General features: G+C 39.3%; 1 protein-coding gene across 1 annotated transcript in view; it reads right to left on the bottom strand.

The window, feature by feature from the left end:
- Positions 1-7,940, bottom strand: part of wdr11 (WD repeat domain 11) — a 173,494-nt gene extending 165,554 nt beyond the window's left edge. The window contains 2 exon segments of the mRNA XM_079843546.1: positions 1,197-1,308; positions 7,722-7,940. Coding sequence (XP_079699672.1) covers positions 1,197-1,308; positions 7,722-7,819 — 210 coding nt within the window. The 5' untranslated portion in view covers positions 7,820-7,940.
- Positions 7,941-18,104: the final 10,164 nt, after the last annotated feature.

Raw genomic sequence — 18,104 nt, 5'->3', positions numbered from 1 at the left:
TACACGAAAAAATATAGGAACAACTGAAACAACACGTACGCAAAAAGACAATTTGACGGCCATCAAAATCTGAGCATGTCTTCAGAGAGCCTCAAAACCAGGGCAGAAAATAGCCTATTACTTATTCATTATGATGTTTTTGAATGTAAAAACCATGCAAACGTAATAAGTTGACCTCAGACTACAGTATAATTTTTTTTTTAAAAAGCCAGTTCATGACCCCTTTAATTTTTTTGGTTTATTACCGAGTGGCAAATATTAGCAAAATTCACAGCTGGTATAATTCTCCCCATATTGATTGGTGTAGGGTAGAAGCACAGTCATATCTAGTCGTCCCTCAAATTACACAACACATTCTCCTCTCGGAGGATTTGGAGGCAGTTTAAATATCATGTTATACTTGCTGCTGCTTCTCTCTATAGTCCTGTTCGCAATAATAGTTTGTGCCCTCGCAGCTTTTGTTTAATGGATAAACAGAGGACTTTCATGTTTTTCTGATCTATCCATTGATGGGGTCTTTGCATCTTTTTCTGACCTTGCAGAGAAATGCGAAAGAATCAAATACAAATACAGTTCTAGAAGAAAGTCATTGTCCAGTTTAAGTACGTTTTGCAATAAAAATACATTAGGGGCTGCTTACACAACACAGAAAAACTTGTAATGCGTTCCGGCCGCTCATCTACACGACAAAGGTGCCTTGGTGGGCCGAGAACGTGAACTTTGAAATAGGTCTCAAAGTGCAAGCATGTTAACCTACAGTACTTGAAAAGTTTAATTTATTTTAATACAATTTCTATCTTTGTTCTATTGTATTGGTTATTATTTTTAATAACAAAAAATAAATAAAATAACAAAAATGACTCTCCTTACTGTCAAATTAAATTTCTCATATCATGAAATAAGATTTCGGTCATATCACCCACATCTAATTCCCTCCTATTCCCAGGTCTGTAACCATGGGAACCCTGGTTCTTTGAGAGTGTAGGGACACCAACTTGATTATGCCACTTTAGACAGTCAAGGCTTTTGCTGTGATTCTTGTTACCATGGTTAACAGAAACTTCACTGATGGTGAATATTCAGTAGGAATTTCAGCAAATTAACCAAGGAAAGCACACGTCTATTCAGCCTTCTGTGTTGGTCAACTGAACAATGTGTGACAGTGTGTGACAAACAGAAAAACAAATAAAACCCACCTTGACCACATTGGCTTTGTGTCTCTCCAGGACCTGAATGGTCTGAGCCGTATTTGGGTCAATGATGAGGATACTGGAGTGACAGCCTTGAGCGATCAGACCCTGCCATCCCCTGAGCAAAGAGAGAGAAAGAAGATCAAAACAGTGCCAGGGTGAATCTAACAGTGTGAAAGGTGAATGTACAAAACAATTGATATAACAAAAGCCTGTATTTGATATCATGCTTTTTTCAAATTACACATGATGGATGGGATGAATTGAAAATTAGAAATCACTTACAATACAAAAAACATTTAAACATCCTATAAATCATCCTCATTTTCTTAAACAAAATTGTCTTGATTTTACAGTTGGTTGAAAAATGACCCAGACACGTTTGTGACATGTTTCATTAGATTCACTCAATTTAAAATTATTTTAATCAAATGACAATTAACAACAAATATCCATCAAGAAATGCGCTGCTGTTCAAAAGTTTGGGGTCAGTAAGATTTTTTTATATTATGCTCAAACAATTTATCTAATCAAAAATACAGTAAAAACAGTAATAATGTGAAATATATATACATTTAAAATTGTAATAATTTTTCACAATATTACCATTTTTACTGTATTTAGGATCAAATAAATGCAGCCTTGGTGAGCAGAAGAGACTTGTTTTAAAAACATGATAAAATGTTACTGATCCCAAACTTTTGGATGGCAGTGTGTGTGTATATATGTATATGTATATGTATATGTATATGTATATGTATATGTATATGTATATGTATATATATATATATATATATATATATATATATATATATATATATATATATATATATATATATATATATCAGTGATGCGCGGGTTGATCCAAAATGAGCGGGTGCCTGCGGTCACCCGCGGTAACGAGTCATCCAAAATAATTTTTAATGATATTCGGGTCGCGGTCGGTCGGGTCATCCTTATTTTCCTTTTGAATGTTGAGCGTTATTAACTTTTTAATAAATAGGCTACTGACGCGGGACAAAATGCCCGCTTTCCCAACACGTTGAACTGAGCAATGCCATTGTGCCATTTTAATAGGCTACTTTTAAACGCATATAGCTCAGAAAAGTCAGTTTTATGTATTTTCTGAGAGGGGGCGGGATTTTTGTTGTCAGGGGAGAGACGCACACATTGATTAGACTGGATAAACACATGCAGCATCTTAATTGTTAAGAAAATGAAACAAAATAAATCAATAAATCAATCCATTAGGAGCGCAAACTGTTCTTTTTCTGAATGCTGTATGATATAGTCTAGTGTTATGTAATAAACATGTAGCCTAATTTAGTTGAAGCTTCTATTCAAAAGCAACTACATCACTCAGCTGGCATAAGAAAGTGAAACTAGCTCTTAAGGGCTTTCTCGCAGTTGACCTGCTGATGACCTTCAAGCCGGGTCGAAACATAAACATCGCGTTCATCAATAATATGCATCTGGAGCTGAAATGGAAAATGATGGGCCGCCTCAAGAACTGCCTGCTCTCGCCGCTGCACCTCTGAGCGCACCACGTCAGGGCCTGAAACATTTTCTCAATGGCCCAATGAGCTACGATGAGCATTTATTACTTTAAAAAAATGCGGGTCAGGAAGCGGGTCGGGTACAATATTTTCTTCTTTTTTTTTTGCGGCCCGAGTTGCGGGCGGGTTAGTTGAAAACGTCGGTCGGGTGCGGGTTGTTTATACATTGACCCGCGCATCACTGATATATATATATTTATTTAAATTGCATGAATCAACAATAAGGCTGCACGATATATATCGGTTTAACATCGATATCACGATGTGCATGATGTCAAGTATAGGGATCCTGGTTGATGTGTGATCCGTTCGGACCAGGCACCACGGATCAAAAAGCGCATGATTCACGGATTAATTACAAAGTTTAACCATCACAGAGTGAAAGATTATCATTAGCACGTGTTTAAGGTCCTGTCAGTTTAAACATTCAAGTGATTTTAAACCATTTAAGTGCAGACAGCACACAAACACCAAATTATGTTCTCTTACGTATCTACTTGTGCTTGAACGGACACATACACAAAAAATTATGTTAAAATGTCTGTCTCTGCAAGTATCCTCGTAAACACAGTCACTTATGGCTTACGTGATCTTAACAACTGAGAAAGAAAAAGGGTGTGTTTCAGTATATTGGATCCGTGCATTCGGTCTTAAAGTGACAGCAGCCTAATAAACCTGCTGCCATCTGTCATTAATGTGAATCAAACAACAAAAGAAGGAGATACACTAGGGCTGGGCGGTATATCGAGTTTGTACAATATCTCAATATATTTTTTAGAAATGATATGGAATGAGGCAATACAGTTTATATCGATATACAGTAGATTGATACGAACGCATCTGAAAAATAGCGGAGTTTGCAGAATGAGCTGATGCAGGGAAAGTGCCTGATACAACTTGTCCTAAACATGACACGTGCTCTACATTAAGGGCTTCAAAATAACTGGTAAGATATAGTTAACACGTATAGAGCAGCGTGCCCTTTCAGATGCTCTTAAGAGATGACGTTAAGATAAATACTCACACTGTTTAATGCATTTGAAATGCGGTGCTTTCCTCAATGCATAACTTACATTTCACAGGGATATTCTCCATCGGTAAATGTTAGAAAGTCATGCAAATATGTCCATTTTGCTGTCAGGAGAGGATGAGCCTTCGTGAATCTCCGCTAAAATTTAGGCTTCCTTTAATGAGCCGCAGCAAACAGATGGAGCGCAATAGAATAGGAACGCAATAATTCTGACTAAAATAGCCTATTCATATTTCTAAAATATTTATTATTGGACAATAAATGTGCCATATGTGGAATTTTAAACCTACAAGTATATTTTTATGAAAGTGACCATTATAATGGGGTAATCAAATAAAAGCTAATATGCTTTTGTTTTTATTTTCATTTTTAGTTCAGTGAATTATGTATTTTATTTTTAGATTGTAATGTTACAATGTTAGACTGTAATGTGATGTGATTTTAACCCACTTTTTGCGCTTAATATATTGCATAGCCAACATTACAATCACTGTATTTGTTTACACTAGGGGTGTAATGGTACACAAAACTGACAGTTTGTTGTTTAGTTTGCATTTGCAAGCAGTTATATTGAGGTCTTTCCGCCGTTGAAACACTGATTGAGCGATTACACCACATATGATACGTGACGGGAAGTTGTAATGTATCCTCAACACACCTTCAGATGTTCTTGAACTGTGATCAGTGATCAGTCACGCCACACTAAAGAGTGTCAAAATGGCATTTATCGAATTTCGTGATAAAATGGACTGAATACTTAATATGTTCGTGTGGGCACTCGGATTGAAGTGTGTTCCGCGCTTAAAACAAGCCGACTGTGAACTGTTAAAGACTGTATGACGTGCCGAAACGGTTCGGTACGAATACGTGTACCGTTACTACCTTAGTTTACAGCCTTCAATATCAACATTGTTTTTAGGACATCATTGGGCAAGATGTGAAATAAAATTATTATTAGAATAAATTAATACAATTTTATCCAAATAGAAAAACATAGAAAATACAGGGATTTATACCGTGTATCGCCATTCAACAAAAAAATACAGAAATATGATTTTTTTGGCCATATCGCCCAGTCCTAAGATACACACACACACACACACACACACACACACACACACACAGCAACCAGAGAAAGAGCAAGAGCACGCCCATTATCGAGATCACTTCTGTAGCTTTAACGATGAATAATTATATTTAATTTATACAGTGAAGACTTTGCAGTGTTATTTTACTGTTCATTTAATTGCATCTTTGTTCTATTGTATTTATCTCTGCTTGTAGTTTGTTTATTATTTTCTTTGCAGATTCACTCCCCTACAAAATCACACCAATCATCCGATTCAGCTTTTCAAGTCATCTTCTGAAACTGTTTTCATATTGCAGAAAAACTATTGTGTCCATCCAATATTGAGAGGGCCTAATCAACAATATTCACTGATAGAAAAGCAAGTCAGACTCTCAAATTCACCTAGTTTATCCATACACACCCCACAGACATCATAAAGGGAAATATCGTTTTAGACATAGCGGCAGAACTCAAAGCCTGTTGAAGAACACCAGACAAACTAAAAAAACCTAAAACCAGATCTGATGAAACAGTGTTTTCAAGGTCTCAGAGCACTTCAAGGCAGTGATGTTTCCCACTCACACTGAATTAAACTCACAGGACATCCAGCACACCGTTAATAAACACAAAATAATAGACAATGAAAGACACAGCATAATGATAATGTTAGGCCTGGCGCAATAATCAATATATCGATATATCGATATATCGCACAATATACATGACCTCAATAATTTTTTGTGAATGCTTCTTGTTTGTTTTCCGTGACGGAGGCGAAAGTGGTTCTCAGGCAATTTCTTCATACACAGAGCGGTTATCGACAGGTGAAGAAAAGGCACCATTTGAAACATTACAGTGTTTTCCTGACAAATACTGACAGTTTGGAAGAATAAGCCCAAATGGACTCGAATTCAAAGCCGCAATCCCCTGTTCCGCTGCACATATAAATGTCAACGCAGAATGACGAGTGTAAAAGCCGTTTCACAAGGGAAAAGGTTTATTTACTATTTATTAAAAAAAAATATATTTTTTTTTATTTAGGATAATATTTTTTTTTTTACCCTTAATTTCTATGATCTAAAGAATTAAAAGGTTGTCATTTGAAAGTGTGTAGGTCTACTTGCTGTTATATTAGGATTATATATTCAGTGGCATAAAATAGTCTTAAAATGACAATAATATTGTTTATCGCAATTATTCCTGGGACGATATATCGCGATACAAAAAGTAGTTATCGTGACAGGCCTAGATAATGTTGGATTACACTGTTATGATTCTAAATATTAAGTTATGTTACCTACTCAAAATTCACAAAACAGTAATTTGATAACAGAAAACTTGCATTATGATTGACAAAGTGGCCAGTAACAATGCGGGACAAATATTTCTATTAAAGAGGGCAGAGTTATCTGTCCATACTACTGAGCATCACGGCTATTGAAAAGAGTAAAGTGTCATTAAAGCTATTTAATGCATTCAGACTTATTTACACTGTTAAAGAGTTGATTCTCATGCTAAACATGAACAAAGTTTCAAAAAAATAAGTTGGACGTATGACAGAGTATTACTGTGCCAAATACACTCCTTCAGGATACTTCATTTTTTCAGAGTATGGCCCTGTATGACGTCATAAAGGGCGGAATTGCTTGCATGGACTTCTCCCGGATGAGCGTGCGCACATCAACCAGAGCAAGAGCAAGAGCGTGTGTCATTTTGTTTTTAGACCATGAAATCAACAATGTCACTAAAGTAGTGTGTTTCTGTTTGTGAGGGAAAGATCACCTTGTTCAGCTTCCCAAAGAACCCAGCGTTAAACAGTGGATGCAGTTTGTTTTTCCAGAGTTCTGCAAGTGTGTGTGTCTGTTCCCGGTCATGAGTGGAAACCGCAGGCGGTGAGTGAAACTGCATCAAATGTGTGTGTTTTGTTAGCAATCGGCGAGTAAGTGCATATAATGTGAACAACACGAACATATAGCGAAACGAAAGTTATCCAGGGATAATGCCATGATGTAGTGAGTGTGAGTGTGTGTGTGTGTGTGTGTGTGTGTGTGTGTGTGTGTGTGTGTGTGTGTGTGTGTGTGTGTGTGTGTGTGTGTGTGTGTGTGTGTGTGTGTGTGTGTGTGTGACTCTTTAGCTCCTCCACGTGTGACTCTTTAGCTCCTCTACGAGCTTCACTGTTTTCGGAAAGAATCCGTACAGCGTATATGTCTTTTATAAATCTAATAAAACTAAAGACTCTTCGCAGATATGAAGGATGTATCACTATTCTATAGGTACTCAAGAGTAACATGAGATTGGGAGAAACTGTGTGTGTTATGTACCCTTTAATGTATTACAGGAACATCCCTGCTGCAGTAACCTGAGGCTGAAACACTGGTGCAAACTCAAACCTTACCAGCAATGCAAAACACAATCGGAAAACATGTTTTTTTTTATATATATATATATATATATATATATATATATATGTGTGTGTGTGTGTGTGTTACCCTGTCAGCATCATACAAGCAAATATACACTCTAAACTGAAGCACAATAATAAATAAGATATCTTTGTGTGCTGCAATCTACACTGATTTCACTGTAACAATATTCTACTTCATCACAAGCACTTATCACAACTTTACGTGTTTTTCTAATTATTATAATAATTGGAAAATTATTATACAGGACCATTGGAAAAGCAGAAAATCTTTGTCCATTGTTTTTCATTATTTAGCAACAATGCGTTTGAATGACAACCAGACACAAGTGTTATGTGTAATGTATGTATATGAAAGAAATGTGTTGTTGTTGTTGAAAACGTCAAACTCTGTGTGTTAGATCATAACTGTAACGTTATGTGTTGACAGTCTGCAGAAGCTAAAGCTACTCACCAGTCCACTGCTGTCTTGTTCTGTAAATTAACGGTTCCGGTCAGTGTTCTTGCTGCCAGTTTAATATTGACAGTGTACGGAATCATGGTTGAAGCCATTCGCCGAGACTACATGAAAAAGTGGAATGGTTTGGGTCGTTAAATGTAATGAATGATCGAGCTGTGTTGTTATTAGGAAGTGTTTGCGGTGCGTCTCATTACTGTTCCGTTCAGAAAATGTTCCGTCAAGTCTTTAGTTCCGCCGAGTCACTAATGTGTGTAATGGTCACCTACACATCATATATCTTAGGATATTGCTTAAAAAACGTTTTCTTTTATCATAGTATGGCAATTTAATATATTTTGGCATTGTGTGTAATACCACTCTGACTAACAAGATCCAGTAGGCTACCCCAATCATCAATTCAGGAAACAAGCATCATGAATCGTAAGCCTGAAGCTTATTTATTTACTTCCTTATTTATTAAATAATTTTTTTTATCATCAGTCATTGTGGCATTCTCTAATCAGCTAAAGGCCTATATTTTATGTTTATTTTAATTGCCGTTGATTGAATAAGATACAATGTCTAGTCACTTTTATTTTGTATAGTGCTTAATTGTTTCAAAGCAGCTTCACATCTATAAACAGGTAAATAACAGTCAATGATGCAAGCTTCATCAAATATGAGACAAATTCTGCTGTTACAGTAAGCAGCTCTACAGAAGACAATGGTGTTGTTATTCAGCACAAATCAGTTCAATGACTAACCTGCATTTTTAGACTAATCCTGACTCATGAGTATTTACTTTAAGTTGCATACATTTTGTTCTTCTTTGGTCCGGAGCACACGGTGTCCATTCCTCCCAAAAAATACCTGAAATACTGATTCATCTGACCACAGTACACGTTTCCACTGTGTGATGGTCCATCCCAGATGCCTCCGAGCCCAGAGAAGTCGACGGCGCTTCTGGACACTGTTAACATAGGGCTTCCTTTTGGCACAGTACAGTTTTAACTGGCATTTGTGGATGTAACTACGTATTGTGGTACTTGACAAAGATTTGCCAAAGTAGTCCTGAGCCCATGAGGTGATATCGCTTATAGATGAATGACGATTCTTGATGCAGTGCCGCCTGAGGGATCGGAGATCACGGTTGTTCAGCTTAGGCTTGCGCCCTTTTCCTTTACGCACTGAAATTCCTCCAGATTCCTTGAAACTTTTAATTATGTTATGCACTGTTGAATGTGAAATATCCAAATCTCTTCCTATCTTTCTTTGAGGAACATTGTTTTTAAACATTTCAATAATTTTCTCACGTATTTGTTGGCAAACTGGCGATCCTCGGCCCATCTTTGCTCTTAAAGGATTAGACCTTTCTTGGATGCTGCTTTTGTACCAAATCATAATTACAATCACCTGTTGACATCACCTGTTTCAAATCACATCATTATTTAACCATTTTACCTCATTACTAGCCCTAAATTGCTCCTGTCCCAACTTTTTTTTAAATGTGTTGCAGGTCTGAATGACAGGAAAGGATGCATATTTACAAATGACATGAAGTTGACCAGACAAAACATGAAATATTTTTTGTTCATATTGTCTGCAATGAAATACAAGTCAAAGTAAATTTAGAAATCACTCCTTTTTTTTTTTTTTTCGTTTTCCATACTGTCCCAACTTTTTCTGATTTGGGGTTGTACATTGAAACTACTTTTTTCTTTTTCTTTCACCACCACACCTGTCCCTAACTCTACCCTTAAACTTACCCACACCACCACACCTCTCCTTAACTTTACCCTTAAACTTACCCACGCCACCACACCTGTCCCTAACTCTACCCTTAAACTTACCCACACCACCACACCTATCCCTAACTCTACCCTTAAACTGACCAACACCACCACACCTGTCCCTAACTTTACCCTTAAACTTACCCACACCACCACACCTGTCCCTAACTTTACCCTTAAACTTACCCACACCACCACACCTGTCCCTAACTTTACCCTTAAACTTACCCACACCACCACACCTGTCCCTAACTTTACCCTTAAACAGACCAACACCACCACACCTGTCCCTAACTTTACCCTTAAACAGACCAACACCACCACACCTGTCCCTAACGTTACCCTTAAACTTACCCACACCACCACACCTGTCCCTAACTTTACCCTTAAACAGACCAACACCACCACACCTGTCCCTAACTTTACCCTTAAACTTACCCACACCACCACACCTGTCCCTAACTTTACCCTTAAACTTACCCACACCACCACACCTGTCCCTAACTTTACCCTTAAACTTACCCACACCACCACACCTGTCCCTAACTCTACCCTTAAACTGACCAACACCACCACACCTGTCCCTAACTTTACCCTTAAACTGACCAACACCACCACACCTGTCCCTAACTTTACCCTTAAACTGACCCACACCACCACACCTGTCCCTAACTCTACCCTTAAACTGACCCACACCACCACACCTGTCCCTAACTTTACCCTTAAACTTACCCACACCACCACACCTGTCCCTAACTCTACCCTTAAACTGACCCACACCACCACACCTGTCCCTAACTTTACCCTTAAACTTACCCACACCACCACACCTGTCCCTAACTCTACCCTTAAACTGACCAACACCACCACACCTGTCCCTAACTCTACCCTTAAACTGACCCACACCACCACACCTGTCCCTAACTCTACCCTTAAACTGACCCACACCACCACACCTGTCCCTAACTTTACCCTTAAACTGACCCACACCACCACACCTGTCCCTAACTCTACCCGTATCCCACCTCAATATCAGCAAAAGGTTTTTGCAATACAATATGAACACAACAAGTACACTGTACTTTTTATTTTATTTTATTTTATGTAAGTACATAGTAGTTAAGGCCACCTAATATAAAAGTGGGACCAAAACTCAAATGAGTTTTTGTCAAATTATATTTGTAAATAAAGCATTTTGTTTCAATTGTGTTTGCTACAGTAAGTCAAGACACTTATTTGAGATTAAATCCATACAATTCCATACAAAACACTGAAACACAGAAAGGTAAATCTCAATTTTCTTTCTTCTCATGTTTCAACATCCATTTATTGTAGTTGGCTTTCACCTAATAGAGTTGCAGCCAAACACCTCGCCCCCGGTAAGGCAAATCAATAAGTCCAAAGAAGTGAATTTTTTTTTGTTTTGGTTTTTCATCTCACAGGGTTTAGGTCTTAATAACCATGCTAGCCTTGAGGAGCCGGCCGCCGGTGTGTGATCAAAGGTCTGTAATGAGAACAGTGAGAAAAAGAATCATACGTCAGATGGAGTTAAAAGTTAATTAGCCGCTGGTTGATTCAGACTGATCCTAGAACTCTTGCTCACCATGGCAACTTTTCCAGCATAAACGGTGCTCTGAGAAAGGCCGTCTTTGAGTGTTCATATCCAACCTTTTCAATTTACAGTGTTTTCAATCGCTTTGATACAATTCCTTTATCATACAATTCACAAGAGACGCGTTTTGGAAACTCCAGACTGCTTTTTTAATGAGGGTCGCATACTGTACTTTCCTTAATTTGTTCATACAACTTCAGATTCAAAAAACAAGACAATTTGTGAAATTTTTGTGCTGACAAACTCTCACACACAGTCTGTACATGATATGGGTAAACAATTGTGCCTGTGTATCATGTGGGATATGACATACTCTCTCCATCTGCCCATCTTCAACAGTCCAGTCATCTGGTCAAACTACATTTCCCAGCATCCCTCCTGTCCCTCACCTGCACTCACTCGGCCATCACCCACACCTGTTCCATGCCAATTAGGACCTGTATGAAGGCACACACCTCACAGTCACTGGGTGCGTCTCAATCAGCTCCCTAGTTCACAAGTCAGGCTACTGATCAGGGAGTCGGCCCAATGACTTATGTCCTGATCAGTGCCCTGACAAGTGAACTAGGGGACTAATTGAGATGCACCCAAAGTTTGTCTGATTGCCAATGTGGTTTACAGACTCAGTACCCGCCTGAGACTCCGGCGAGCTCCAGTTAAAGGCACGATGTTGTGCCTTTAAACGCGCAGCATTATTCAATGTGTTGATGCAATTTCCACTGAAACAGGAAGACATGGCATATCGAACAGCTACTTCCCCTTTTTAAAATAGCCAATATCATTTATTTTATATCACAGCTCGGCCAAATAGTAAACGTCAGTTTCCTTCTAACAGTTTCTCCTCCTAATATTCTCCATTATTGCTTTAAAATACAGCAATCACCACTGTCTGAATCATTCCCTATCCCCTATATAGTGCTCTGTCTGAATCATTCCCTATCCCCTATATAGTGCACTGTCTGAATCGTTCCCTATCCCCTATATAGTGCACTGTCTGAATCGTTCCCTATCCCCTATATAGTGCACTGTCTGAACCGTTCCCTATCCCATATATAGTGTACTGTCTGAATTGTTCCCTATCCCCTATATAGTGCACTGTCTTATCATTCCCTATCCCCTATATAGTGCACTGTCTGATTGCTCCCTATCCCCTATATAATGCACTGTCTGATGGTTCCCTATCCCCTATATAATGCACTGTCTGATTGCTCCCTATAGTGCACTGTCTGATGGCTCCCTATACCCTATATAGTGCACTGTCTGATGGCTCCCTATCCCCTATATAGTGTACTGTCTGAATTGTTCCCTATCCCCTATATTGTGCACTGTCTTATCATTCCCTATCCCCTATATAGTGCACTGTCTGATTGCTCCCTATCCCCTATATAATGCACTGTCTGATGGTTCCCTATCCCCTTTATAATGCACTGTCTGATTGCTCCTTATAGTGCACTGTCTGATTGTTCCCTATCCCCTATATAATGCACTGTTTGATGGCTCGCTATCCCCTATGTAATGCACTGTCTGATTGCTCCCTATCCCCTATATAGTGCACTGTCTGATCGTTCCCTACCCCCTATATAGTGCACTGTCTGATCGTTCCCTATCCCCTATATAATGCACTGTCTGATCGTTCCCTATCCCCTATATAGTGCACTGTTTGATCGTTCCCTATCCCCTATATAATGCACTGTCTGATCGTCCCCTATCCCCTATATAGTGCACTGTCTGATCGTTCCCTATCCCCTATATAATGCACTGTCTGATCGTCCCCTATCCCCTATATAGTGCACTGTCTGATAGTTCCCTATCCCCTATATAATGCACTGTCTGATCGTCCCCTATCCCCTATATAGTGCACTGTCTGATCGTTCCCTATCCCCTATATAATGCACTGTCTGATCGTCCCCTATCCCCTATATAATGCCTTGTCTGATCGTCCCCTATCCCCTATATAGTGCACTGTCTGATCGTTCCCTATCCCCTATATAATGCACTGTCTGATCGTTCCCTATCCCCTATATAATGCACTGTCTGATCGTCCCCTATCCCCTATATAGTGCACTGTCTGATCGTTCCCTATCCCCTATATAGTGCACTGTTTGATCGTTCCCTATCCCCTATATAATGCACTGTCTGATCGTCCCCTATCCCCTATATAGTGCACTGTCTGATCGTTCCCTATCCCCTATATAGTGCACTGTCTGATTGTTCCCTATCCCCTATATAATGCACTGTCTGATTGTTCCCTATCCCCTTTATAATGCACTGTCTGATGGCTCCCTATCTCCTATATAGTGCACTGTCTGATTGTTCCCTATCCCCTTTATAATGCACTGTCTGATGGCTCCCTATCTCCTATATAGTGCACTGTCTGATCGTTCCCTATCCCCTATATAATGCACGGTCTGATTGTTCCCTATCCCCTATATAGTGCACTGTCTGATTGCTCCCTATCCCCTATATAGTGCACTGTCTGATTGTTCCCTATCCCCTATATAATGCACTGTCTGATGGCTCCCTATCCCCTATATAGTGCACTGTCTGATTGTTCCCTATCCCCTTTATAATGCACTGTCTGATGGCTCCCTATCTTCTATATAGTGCACTGTCTGATCGTTCCCTAACCCCTATATAATGCACTGTCTGATTGTTCCATATCCTCTATATAGTGCACTGTCTGATCGTTCCATATCCCCTATATAATGCACGGTCTGATTGTTCCCTATCCCCTATATAGTGCACTGTCTGATTGCTCCCTATCCCCTATATAATGCACTGTCTGATTGTTCCCTATCCCCTATATAATGCACTGTCTGATGGCTCCCTATCCCCTATATAGTGCACTGTCTGATTGCTCCCTATCCCCTATTTCAGCCACAGCTTCAGCGTCTGTTTATAATAGGGGGCGGGGCTTCAGATTCTAGAGAGCATTTGATTGGACAGAAAATCTGATGAGAAGCTGAAGTACAGTGATGTCATCAAACTCATTGATCCATATTGGCAGAAGTGAGAGACTGTAAGTTTTGAACGCTTATATCTTTTAAATATGAATTTTGTCATTGTTTTGGAGCACACTAGCTTATAGATAACAGTAAGGCTAACATATTCATACTAAAAGACAAAAAACTTACATTTTGATTTCATATAATAAATAAATATACAGTATGCCAGTGTTCGGTAAGCCTCTCCAAAAGTTTAGCTTCCCAAACAACAATTTAAAGTAGCTAAGCCACCTTTTCAAAGCAGATAAATAAGCTCTGTAGGTGTGTGACTGTCAGACTGCCTAGCACCCTCACACAGTGCACACACTCACACACAGTGCACACACTCATACACAGTGCACACACTCACACACAGTGCTAATCCCCCACACATGCACCCTGTTAACTGCATACCCTGCACATTCACCCATGAAGACTTTGGCTGTTCTCACTGTGTGCTTCTACTCTAAATCTATACCTCCCTGTTGATTACATGTCTCATCGTTCTCCACCTGCAAGTAAAAGGACTGTTTCGATTTCATACCTCATCCATCCACATAATTATTCCATCTGTCTCTGCTCACCTGTGTTGTGTGCTGTGCTCACCCCTCAATCAAGACCCGCTGTTGAGTTCATTCTGTCTTGGCTGACTGTTTACCTGACAGCCAACCATTTTGAATCCATTCAATCAAGCAATATTAAAAAAAAAAAAAAAAAAAAATGTATATATTTTAGGGCTCACATTTGGCAATAGCAGAGCCCAAACTATGCAGTTCAAAAGCTATTTGTTTAACATATGAAAGATGGCAAGAGACACTACAGGTATGGGATGATTTTAGTCTCAAAATGATTAATAAATGCATGCACAATTATTCATGAACTTGATAAAGCCTTTCAACTTGTGTGTGCAAAATTCAGAATTATGTGAATGTCCAGTAATTTGTACACATGTAAATCTGGATTTTGCATACACAAGTTGTAAAGTAGAAATACGTGCAGTACGCGGTAGACCAATCACAACAGACTGGGTCATCTGACCAATCAGAACTGAGTAGGCTGGCAGAAAGGCGGGATTTAGAGAGACTGATTCATCCATTATTGCACACTGTGGTGATGTGTAATGGATATTATGAGAAAATGTACCTGTTTTTTGACCTTTGATGCATGTAAACCTGTTGTTGGAGACCTCCAAAACTAAATTAGGACACTTTAAAATAGTATAATAAGGGCACTTTAAGGGCCGTGAAGTCCACAAAGGTCGAACCGATGCTGCGTCCCAATTCGCATACTATCCGGTCTAATTCACCCTTTCGCTGCGAGTTTGATTGACAGGCGATCTGACCAATCACATCGCTGAATCGGCCGTTTTGTCCGACAAAGCAGTCAGGAGAGTTAGTAGATTAACATCGGTGGACTTGAACTTGGAAAAACCGTGTGTACTGACGTCTTTCCGCGGTTGAAACAACATTTCTTTTAGTGTTCATTCATGTTTATTTCGTGCTTATCAATGAACTAGAAGGAAGAGATGATCGGTTCACGAGCAGCTTTAAAGAGCACCTATTATGGCATTTAAAATGTTCCAAATATACTAATCTGCGGTGATTGGTCCGATGACCCAGTCAGTTGTGATTGGTATAGTCTGTGCAGATATTTTCGGAAACGGAACGCCCATCAAAGTCTTATAGTGACAGTAATTTGTTAATATGTGTCAGGAGTTATGAATATGAAAACCGCGTCGGTACTGTTTGATTGTAATATGAGCCTCAGCTGATCTCATTCATAAAAAAACTCCTCTATTCTCCTCACGAAGACTCGTGACAAATCAACATCCCTCAGGGCTTTTAGTTCAAAAGTGTGCAGATGAGGAGAAATATTGATAGATTCTCATATGTCTGTGTCAAATTTCTAAACAGAGGAGTATTTTTTATTCAATACTTCCTCAAAATGCGCAGATATAGCCTAATCATGAGCGATTGAGTCTCTTATGTGTTGTTTTCAATTCATACTGGCAGCCGGAGGGCGCTCTGTGCACATGTAGTCCATATATGGTACAGACAGACGAAGAAGATACCATGTGCCATAATAGAAGTCCATAAGTCCATAATAAAAGCTTCCTGAGATCGCGAAACATGCAAATAGAGACATTTGAAGACTACTAAACACAATCGCGACGATGTGTGGTTTGTCTTCAAGCCACTTAGTCTTCAAATGCTCATCCTTGAGCAGATGAAAAAAGTTTGCTTTTGAGTCGCACTTCAGAACACAGCGTCTCGTCGCCATGATGTTTTCTAGTTTTCACTGGCGTCTTGGAGCGCAATAAGTGGGCGTATCGTATTCAAATAACTTGACAAGTTGACGTCATCTAGTCAGAGAAAAAGCTTCGGTCTTCTAACGATTGCACAATCTCACGCTCACTGGCTTTCACAATAACTCAAATGTTCTCAATACCAGTTCAGCTGCTTTCCAGAGCTTTTTCTCAGTCAGTCTCTCTCCATGATGTCCTCTTCCTGGTGGCTTTATGCGTGTCTCTCCACGTCCATTACTGGAACAAGATACAGGTGTTCATTATTTCCACTTAACCTACTCAGGCCTCACCGGTCTCCCAACTCTCTCTCCTGTCACAGACCTCGCTAAACCTGAGCTGTTTTGGAGCCCTTTAGAAATTTTGACATGCTCTTACATTTGTGCTTTTTTCAGTTGCTTATGAACACATTAATGGCAAAAGTGTAATTACACTGTATTCAGCACAAACTGGGCTATGTGAGCAACATGTATGTACATGCTTGTATTTTTGAGAGAAAAATGTTTATGCATGATTTTTGAAAAAACTAAAAAATTGCTTTAAAGAGGTGGTAAACCACGATTTCACTTTTCTAACTTTAGCTAGTTTGTAATGTTGCTGTTTGAGCATAAACAACATTTGCAAAGTTACAACGTTCAAAGTTTAAAGCAAAGGGAGATATTTGCTTTTAAAGAAATCAATTTCTAAGGACTACAGCAAACGGCCGGTAGGGACTACAGACATTCCTCCAGGGTTGGTGACATCACCAGCCCCAATATTTACATGAACCCCTCCTCCGAGAATATTAAATAAGGGGGGGCGAAGCCATTTTGTTTCGCCGCGGGGAAGCTTTGTTGCGGTATAGTTAGGCTGGAGTGTTGTTGCTGCAATGCAGACGAAACGCTGTTATTTTCATCCGGATTGCAGGTCCACTTTGTTCAGCCTTCCTAGGGACGGGGGTGTGTTGCAGTGCTTTTAACATACACCATGTTATATGCATGTGTGTATGAGACAGAGGGGAACACGGTCGCATTTGCAGCAGATATATGCTGCCCATCATAAATCAAAGCACGAGACAGACAGGGGTCGGAGGAGAAGACCGGGAAATGTGACATAATGGACAATATTCGTCTGTATTTGCAATACACGAGCCGCGGTTCAGCTGCGCGAGACAAACACTGCCAGTGTGAATCCACAACGGCTCCCGCTGCACATTTCACGGAGGAAAGCTTCCACAATCTTTGCGAGTTCAATGCAGGATCCGCACAACGGCTTGTCCTGAAAGATGGATTTAAAAACAGAAGCTGTTTACGGGCCAAAACCTGTAAGTATGATTTATTTTTCGTCGATGTGTTTTCCTGTAATAGTTTGTATTGTTAATTGTACGTTTAGCAAGGAAGTAAACAGATGACAACACTGGCTCTGCAAATCAGTTTGTTAAATGCTCATTCATACTTAACGTTATCTGACAAACACCTAACGTTACAAACTTTTTTTTAAATCTCAACAGCGAACTTGGCATTAGTGTAAATTATTCTTTGATTAGAGCTTTTATGTATTGTTTATCTACAGGCATGCTAAACATGGTTCTGTGTTTGATTTGGCTACTAGTAAAGCCAATGTTTAGTGTTTGTTTTGGATTAATAGTTCTTGCGACAGATATTTGGCTATAATCGTTCTAAAAATACAAAAGTAACTGTGCCATTCAGTAGCGATCACTATAGATACGCA

The sequence above is a fragment of the Gobio gobio genome (genome assembly GCF_949357685.1).
Source record: "Gobio gobio genome assembly, chromosome: 18".
Taxonomy (NCBI): domain Eukaryota; kingdom Metazoa; phylum Chordata; class Actinopteri; order Cypriniformes; family Gobionidae; genus Gobio; species Gobio gobio.
The sequence above is the reverse complement of the archived record's forward strand: the minus strand, read 5'-3'. Positions and strand labels throughout refer to the sequence as shown.